General features: G+C 40.1%; 1 protein-coding gene and 1 long non-coding RNA gene across 2 annotated transcripts; both read left to right on the top strand.

Annotated features, from left to right (window-relative positions):
* The first annotated feature begins 465 nt into the window (after positions 1 to 465).
* Positions 466 to 7,536, top strand: LOC123484442. Its single transcript, XM_045214805.1, has 6 exons — positions 466 to 899; positions 1,152 to 1,298; positions 1,419 to 1,564; positions 1,673 to 1,809; positions 1,934 to 1,968; positions 7,343 to 7,536. Exons 1-6 carry the CDS (start codon positions 818 to 820, stop codon positions 7,534 to 7,536), a joined length of 741 nt encoding a protein of 246 aa, XP_045070740.1. The 5' UTR covers positions 466 to 817.
* Positions 1,939 to 3,994, top strand: LOC123484443. The gene is made up of 6 exons (XR_006658536.1): positions 1,939 to 2,016; positions 2,107 to 2,218; positions 2,307 to 2,530; positions 2,622 to 2,793; positions 2,927 to 3,054; positions 3,181 to 3,994. It is a non-coding gene; the product is annotated as an uncharacterized LOC123484443 (long non-coding RNA).
* Positions 7,537 to 9,455: the final 1,919 nt, after the last annotated feature.

The raw sequence follows: 9,455 nt of genomic DNA, 5'->3' as shown, positions 1-9,455 counted from the left end.
GGTTGACAGTAATAACTGTTATATGATATACCCATGGAATATGTTTGATATTTTTGTGAATGGCTTGTTGTTTCATATGGCTAAAAATAGGTAACGTTAACTTAGCTAATCAGTTCGTTTGAAGGACACCACCGTTTGGCATGAGCGCAGATTGTGCTTGTCATGCGGTTAGCTAGCTTGCAATCAGTATCGGTAACTGTCTTTCTTTGTGTTGCAATATTTTCACGAATGAAGTTTGTCAGAATGGTAAATACGTAAAATAACGTTCGCTAACAACAAAACATTTATACAGATAGTATTGTTAGCTAACGTTATTGTATAGCTTCCCAGGCTTCCTTACACTAACGTTAACTGTTTTTTATAAAGCTATATATAACGGTAATGTTAGCATGCTTCTGATAGTTAGCCAGCTAATGTTGGTGTTATAAAACGATAACTTAGATCACTGATTTGCATGACCGGGTTTGTTTAACATTGCTTAACCATTTTAATGGTTAGCTACTGTTCGAACTAAAATGGCTAATGAGCTAGCTAACTTTGACACATAGCTAGTTATTTGGTAGCTAATGGGACAATGTGCCTCTAAACTTGAACTAGCCTACACCCATTTGCTGCAGAAAATGGCAGCTTAACGTTATATTCAACCAGCACAACTTTGTCTACTTCAGCCTTTGTAATTGCAGTGTAACGTCTAAGTAATGCATAGTGCATTGCGTAGCTAGTACTACTGAGATAAATGGATAGTTAGCTAACGCTTAGTTGAACCAGCACTAAATGATGATTTTGAATATATATTTTCTTTGTTAACAGAGGCAAAATGCTGTTGCGTGTTCAGCTCGGGGAAGAGCAGAAATACGTCAAGCTGTCTGAGCTGACATTCAATGCTTTCTTGAAAGAAGGTAGGTATAATAGGTTAAAGCAATACATATCACCCTAATGACAAAATAATACAGCATTAAGCTATTATCTTATGATATCTATTTAGGTCTATAGTCATTTCTGCTGTGCTTTATATTTTCAGTAACATAAAATCAGGTGCAGATCCTTGTCTTTCATCATTTTGTGAACACATGAGGCAACCTTAAGTATGAACTTGGATTCTTGTGAGAAGGGAATGCATGTTTTTCTTTTTTTTCTTCTTTTTTTAACAGTGTGTCTAAAATTCAACATACCAGAAAGCAGAAAGCCAGACATTAAGGTGTATGACCAGTCTGACACAGAAGTTGACTCAGATGTTTTTGAAGAATTAGTAAAGGAGTCACCTGGAACTTTCAGAATCATGCTGGGCAATGGACTTGGTATTCATTCATTCAATTAGTTTTTTAGTTTAAAGGCCAGAATGAGAACCTTTATTGTCTTAAAAATAACAGTTTATTGTAATATGTTTCTATGTTTTGCACAAATTTCATAATGAACAGATACCTCTCATTCATCATCATGCTCGGGTACATCTGATGACACCATCATTCTGAATTTCACTGTGTGTGACGATGTTGAAGAAGTAGCGGCTGGCGAAGGAAGCCAGCCTAAAAGGCCATGCCACATAAACTATGAGGCAAAAGCAGTAAGTGGTGAACATTGCTGTTAAGTCCAATCTGAATGTTGTTTCATCATGTGACAGCATTACATATTGTTTTACAATTACGGAAAGCACATTTCTTTCCACCTATAGCTGATTGAAAAAATCCTAACATCAAAGCCTGGTGGTGAACGCATTATGCAAGAGTATGGAAAAACCAAATCTCTGACAGATGCCACCAGAAGACAGATGATCAACATACTTGCTGCTGAGATGACAGAAACACATGGGTAAGCATTAAGCATATAGATGGGCTGTAAAGAAACATTGTTATTATTTTCCGGTTATTAATTATGTAAAATGTGTTGTGCAATATCAATTCAGTGTGATGTTAACTTTGAATTCATATGCTAGGACATCCCCCCAAAAGTGTCAGAGCACAGGGGATAGTAGCTTTGTTTCCCTATCTAGAAGACCCATACTCACAACATGGATATGTAAGTAAATGGGTTATTGCAACATTATGCACATATTCACTCTATGAAATGGGAATAGTACTCCTTTATAATTTATTTATAATAATATAGGATCATTACTACGATCCGGAGAGTGGTTCCGGATACCTTGCATGGCGATTGAAGACCATACAAAGAAAAACAGCAGAGGAAAGAGGTGCCTCAGTCAGCAAATCTCCTAAAGGTATGTTTTCTGATCAGTGACATGTAATTATAATGGTGACCTGTGAATTGTACAGAAAGGATTTCTTAACACTGTATTTTGTCTTAAGTTGGTGGGCCAGGCCGTGATCGTCAGCCCTTCACCTATGACAGAGAGCCATCTGATGAGGATGTGGAAGCAGCTATTGCTGTTTTGAGACACTCTGCTGATGAAAACACTGTCCGTGAGAAGATGAAAATGACCTTCATATATCGGCAAGCAATGGTCAACGATGAAGCCAAATCATCAGATGTCTTCTCGGTCTTCCCAAGATTTCTGGACACACCAGGACTGGTATGACAACTTAATTCACTGCATCACCAAAAATATCCAATGAAGAATAAGGTAACACTCATTATTTCTGTCTTTGTGTGTTACATTGCAGATAGAACAAGATTTCAGACTTCTGTTTGGTGAGGCCACAGCCAACAAATTCTTGGAGAAGTGGCCAACCACTTTCAAAGCAAAAGTAATAAAGGAAAGCCATGGACTTGTATCCACCACAGAACTCTTGGATTTGATGCGCAATGCTGAGTCAGCTGCTGAAGTTGAGAATGGTATGAATGAACTGTTTTACTTTTTATGTGGATAATGTAGGTGTGCATTATATGTCCATAATGGTGCAAGTTGTGAATAAGAATGTTATGCTACGGCACAATGTTAACCAGGTTTTTATTTACTTATTTGTAGGCTGGGACAGTGACATGTCTGCCATCTTGCTGCTGCTACATTTGCTACCACCATCTGCACAAGGTAGAAAGAGGCCGGGAAAGATGTCTGCATATCAAGCTGTAGATCAGCTCATCAGATTTCAAAAGGTATGCTTAACAGTTGTTTAAAATATATATTCCATCATCTCAATCTTGTGCACAGTTTGAGGTGATCTTATCTATTGTCAGAGGTTAGTCACCAAAACAATTCTGTTGAATGTGTTTTTTTTGTAGGTTGGAACCAGTGTGCAGCAGCATCTTGACAACATCACCCAAAGCAGTCAGCCCTACCTTCTCGCCCAGGGATCCACACAGAGCAGCATTCACTCCTACTTCATTGTGGTTGACAAGCATGCTCTTCCATGCAAGGCAACAGGTTCAGTAGGAGCTTTTGACGAAGTCTTTAAAGCCCATTACGTATTTGGTACGTCATACAGTTCTTCCTTGAGCAGCTTTTTCACTTTTGTGCAACCATCTATAACATCGACATGGGGGAAACAAAGGAGACTCCTAGAGTTGCTGAGTTGCGAGCAAGAATGGTGCGTTAGTTGAGATAAAACTATGAAGTGTTTTCTTTGCAAAAGTGACCATGGAAGTCCAAACAACCTTGTTAAGCACCTTAAGATAATTCATGGGCTATGTACAGGCAGGACTCTTTTTCTGAAATGTGGTCAAGAAGGATGCTCACGTTCTTTTGGTAGCTTTTCTGGTTTTAGAAAACATCTTAACAAGTGCCACGGAGAAAGTTTAGTAGATTCTATAGAAGATGATCTTTCAGACCCTCAAAGTACCGTCAACACCAGTAATATTTCTCATGTTGAAGTGTCGACTGAATGTTTAGAGGCTGAGTCAGAGTTATCTTCGCCATACATTGTAAATAGTTGTGCAGCTGTTATTTCTGATCTAAAGGCAGCAGGTGTTGGTCAAAGTACAGTAAATACTGTAGTGATTTCCATGGAAGAGATTGTTCAAGATATTCATCAGCATGCTAAAGAAACAGTGATAAAGCATGTATTTAGTAATGAAAGAGAAACAGAAATGTGCAAGAAAGTTGCGGCGTGTTTTGAGGGGTTAGAGAATCCTTTCACAGTTCTAAATTCGAATACAAGCGATCAAAATTTATGACTGCCAAGTGGGAAATAGTAGAACCAGTTGAATGTGTGATTGGTTCAAGATTTGACACAAGACGAAATAAAAAGACTGGAACATATGATCAGGTAGTAGTTCAAGATAAATTCATGTATATTCCAATTTTATCTACACTGCAGTCAATATTTAAAAGTCAGTATTTTGCAGAAATGTTGCAAAGCTCAGCTACCAGCAACTCTAGACTGAGAGATATTTGTGATGGATCTTTTTTTAAAAGTCACCCCCTGTTCTCAGCTGAGAAGCAGACAATACAGGTCCAGATGTTCTATGATGATTTTGAGGTCGCCAACCCATTGGGTTCCAAGCGAGGTATTCATAAATTGGGTGGAGTATATTTTACTTTAAGAAACTTCTCTCCAAAATGGAATTCTTTTTTGGCTAACATACACCTGTGCGCCTTATTTCATACTCAAGATGTTAAACGATATGGTTTTAGTGAAATTTTTGCTCCCATTGTTCGAGACATTAAAGTGTTAGAGAGCGATGGTATTGAGATTCCATTATACAGTGGTTATGTACGTGGCACTGTAGTACAGGTAACAGGTGATAATTTGGGTTTGCATAGTTTGTTTGGTCTGGTGGAGTCTTTCAGTGCAAGGTACTGTTGCAGGTTCTGTTTAGCAGAAAAGGAGGACTTTCAAACAGAATTCTCTGAAGATTCTTCCAAAATAGTTTTACGCACCAAAGATATGCATACTGCTCACTGTCAAGAAATGGCTTGTAATCCATCCCTTCCGTATGTTTTTGGTGTGAAAAGGTCATGCATATTAAATTCATTGAGGTATTTTCACACAACTGAGAACTTCTCAGTTGATGTGATGCATGATGTGTTAGAAGGGGTTGGCCAGTACGAATTGAAGTTATTATTTCTGTATTTGAATGAAAAACATGTTACATCAGGAGAAATACATTCAAGAATACAAAGTTTTGATTATGGTTTCACAGAGAGAAATAACAGGCCTGTGACTGTTAATTTAAGTGAAGGATCTAATGATCTGGGACTGAATGCAATTCACTCCTGGTGCTTACTTAGGAATGTTCCTCTTATCTTTGGAGATTTGGTAACTTCTACTGACCAACACTGGGGCCTGCTTCTTTTATTATTGCAAATAATTAACATTATATTCTCGCCCATGTTATCTCAAGGTCTATGTGTATATTTAAAACATTTGATTGTTGATCACCATACACTGTTTAAGAAGTTGTATCCTCAGAAAAAACTTTTACCAAAGCACCATTTTCTTATCCACTATCCCCGCTGCATCCAGAAAATAGGGCCTGTACTTCATAGTTGGTGTATGAGGTATGAAGGCAAACATAATTTTTTCAAAAAACAGCTTAAATCGTTTAAAAATATTACCAAAACGCTGGCAAAAAAGCATCAGAATCATATGGCATATAGTTGGCGAAGATCAACAACTTTTAGTCGGTTAGATATTGGTCCAGGAAAAATGGTGGCTTTAAATATGGTAAAAGGAGGTTCTGAAATTGCTTTGGCAATGCAAGTGCCCAGTAGCATTCAGGTTATGAAGGTTAATTGGGCTAAACATAATGGGTATGTTTATCGCCCACACTTGGTTATCTGTGGCGAAGTTGACTCTGAAGTGCCCTTGTTTTATCAGATTGAGTCAGTTCTGATAATGTGTGAAAAAACTGTTACTACTCACAGTGCCTTTAGTTACAGTAACTTTTCAAGAACATTTCCATGCATATGAGGTGATATGATCAAAGCATGATTTAGTTTTTTTTCATGTCGACAACCTGCACTACCCTAGACCTTTTGACATACAAAGGTCATATGGAGGAAATGACACAGCTCTCCTTGTTGTGCCATATTGCTTTCTCTGGTGAACATTTTTATGATGTTATACTTCTGTCATAGACAAGGCAATGGGTGTACAATGTAAATTCACGGACATTGAATTATACTTTTTTTTTCAATAAATGTGGGTGCTCTCATCTTGTATTATTGTGCTTTGTTTTATTTGATAGTATTGATATTTCTATAATTCAGTAACACTACATCATATGATTTAAATTAAAAAAAAAAAACACTGTAGAGAAATGAAAAGTAAATATCATTACACTTTAAAGTGTCATTTTTTGAAGTAAAATTGTAGTTGACTTAACTCTATACAGTGTAATCATATTACTCTCAACAGTGTGATTAAACTACAGTGTTAAATATTTTGACACATTTCATTGTTATTTTTTACACAATATGGAGTAGAATTAACTCTAAAAGTTTTACACTGACCAAAGAGTACATTTTACACTGATTTTGAGTGGGACCAAATGTTATCTGAAACAGAGTTAAATTCAACTCGATAGGAGTTAAATTAACACTTCTGTTTTTACTGTGTAGAAAACGGTTGGTGCCTTGAGGATCAATAAACATTTAGGCAATCAGATCTCTACCCCTTCTAAAAATGGATCAATGAGTGTACCAGTCATAATGCTGTTTCCTCAGAGAGCAGGCACTGAGTGTTACAGAAAGACCTACTGTACACTATGTGATAAAAAAGTGGTAGGGGTTCTCTATGAGAGAGACATACAGTATTGTATGCTATACTTACAGGGTTTGTCTATAATAAAGACAGACTGAACAGTTAGCTAGTATAATACTGATAGGTTTGTATGGGAGAGGTACAGACCTACAGTAGGTTAGCTAGTATAATACTGATAGGTTTGAATGGGAGAGCTACAGGTCCTGACACCATTCTGCGTTCTGCATTTTCCCTCATTTCTCTCACCATATTTCTCTTTATCAATGTTCTAGTTCTGTAAGTGATTTGAGATGGATACTGAATGAGATATATTTGTCTTCTGCCTCCAGACCAGGTCGTGGTGGTTGTCTTCTGCCCCCAGACCAGGTCGTGGTGGTTGTCTTCTGCATCCAGACCAGGTCGTGGTGGTTGTCTTCTGCCTCCAGACCAGGTCGTGGTGGTTGTCTTCTGCCTCCAGACCAGGTCGTGGTGGTTGTCTTCTGCCTCCTAACCCCAGACCAGGTCGTGGTGGTTGTCTTCTGCCTCCTAACCCCTGACAAGGTTGTGTTGGTTGTCTTCTGTCACGTATTATAGCTGGCAGTTATTCAGCCATTTCAAGCTCTTCGGACACACGGTTTGGAAAAAAATAATTATGACATATGAGTCCTTCCTCCCCCCACTGCTGCCTGGTTTGGCCTCAGCCCGCCTGGCCTGGCCGTCCTCTCAATGAGTCCCCCCACTGCTGCCTGGTTTGGCCTCAGCCCGCCTGGCCGTCCTCTCAATGAGTCCCCCCACTGCTGCCTGGTTTGGCCTCAGCCCGCCTGGCCTGGCCGTCCTCTCAATGAGTCCCCCCACTGCTGCCTGGTTTGGCCTCAGCCCGCCTGGCCGTCCTCTCAATGAGTCCCCCCACTGCTGCCTGGTTTGGCCTCAGCCCGCCTGGCCGTCCTCTCAATGAGTCCCCTCACTGCTGCCTGGTTTGGCTTCAGCCCACCTGGCCTGTCTGTCCTCTCAATGAGTCCCCCCACTGCTGCCTGGTTTGGCCTCAGCCCGCCTGGCCTGCCTGTCATCTCAATGAGACCTTCATTAGGTGGTGAATTGGGGTGTCTGTAAACCCTTGCTAACTTGGGTAATTTGATAAATGGAACAGCTATGCTCTCATGTTTATCACACTGACAATCAAACAACCATGTTATTACATTACACAGGACTGGGGGAGACCTTCAACCCAGACTGTTCCTAGTGTGTACGTGTAGAGCCAGCCAGAACTACCCTAGGTTCAGCTGTCACCTCAGTCTCACCGTACTGCCTTTGTCACAACTGTTTCTGATTAGGAGGGTGGGGACAGGGGAAGGGAGGCGAGGGCTGGGGCTGACCGTATATTCACCTCAGTCCAGGAAAGACCTAATCAGATTCTAATGTAAGCTTCTCAGAACAGTTATTTCTCAGCAAGAAGAAAGTCAACCCTGTCTAGAGTCTAGATCTAAATCAAATACAAATATTATTCTGGCTACAATAAGGTGACTTATAATATAAACATTATTTGTAGAGGATGACTAGCATTAGGAGTAAGAATAGGACTAGCAGTAGGAGTAAGAATAGGACTAGCATTAGGAGTAAGAATAGGACTAGCATTAGGAGTAAGAATAGGACTAGCATTAGGAGTAAGAATGGGACTAGCATTTGGAGTAAGAATAGGACTAGCATTAGGAGTAAGAATAGGACTAGCATTAGGAGTAAGAATAGGACTAGCAGTAGGAGTAAGAATAGGACTAGCATTAGGAGGCAGAATAGGACTAGCATTAGGAGTAAGAATAGGACTAGCATTAGGAGTAAGAATAGGACTAGCAGTAGGAGTAAGAATAGGACTAGCATTAGGAGGCAGAATAGGACTAGCATTAGGAGTAAGAATAGGACTAGCATTAGGAGTAAGAATAGGACTAGCATTAGGAGGCAGAATAGGACTAGCAGTAGGAGTAAGAATAGGACTAGCATTAGGAGGCAGAATAGGACTAGCAGTAGGAGGCAGAATAGGACTAGCAGTGGGAGTAGTTCAATAGCTAGTCAGGTTGGTCTTAACATTTGACTTGTTCATAATTGAACATGGCTGGAAGACTTCTCAGTGGGGAATAATCATGTTTTCCTACACATTTTAATCAGTGCCTCCAATCAAAGACATAATTGGATTGCATTGCTTGATTGCAAAAAAGCGATAAATTGGATCACAAATAAATTTGCCCAAAACTTGGGGTAAGAACCCCCCCCCAATCAGACAACAGAGAAAGGTCTGGTGTTCAGTGGTGTTCCTGAACCCTTCATACCACTGCAGATCAATCAACACAGTCAGTGATGTTCCTGAAGCCTTCACACCACTGCAGATCAATCAACACAGTCAGTGGTGTTCCTGAACCCTTCATACCACTGCAGATCAATCAACACAGTCGGTGGTGTTCCTGAACCCTTCACACCACTGCAGATCAATCAACACAGTCAGTGGTGTTCCTGAACCCTTCATACCACTGCAGATCAATCAACACAGTCGGTGATGTTCCTGAAGCCTTCATACCACTGCAGATCAATCAACACAGTCAGTGATGTTCCTGAACCCTTCATACCACTGCAGATCAATCAACACAGTCGGTGATGTTCCTGAACCCTTCACACCACTGCAGATCAATCAACACAGTCAGTGGTGTTCCTGAACCCTTCATACCACTGCAGATCAATCAACACAGTCAGTGATGTTCCTGAACCCTTCATACCACTGCAGATCAATCAACACAGTCAGTGATGTTCCTGAACCCTTCACACCACTGCAGATCAATCAACACAGTCAGTGGTGTTCCTGAACCCTTCATACCACTGCAGATCAATCAA

Source organism: Coregonus clupeaformis, unplaced genomic scaffold (genome assembly GCF_020615455.1).
Source record: "Coregonus clupeaformis isolate EN_2021a unplaced genomic scaffold, ASM2061545v1 scaf0317, whole genome shotgun sequence".
Classification (NCBI taxonomy): Eukaryota; Metazoa; Chordata; class Actinopteri; order Salmoniformes; family Salmonidae; genus Coregonus; species Coregonus clupeaformis.
Note: the sequence above shows the minus strand (reverse complement) of the source record. Positions and strands in the feature narration are given on the sequence as shown.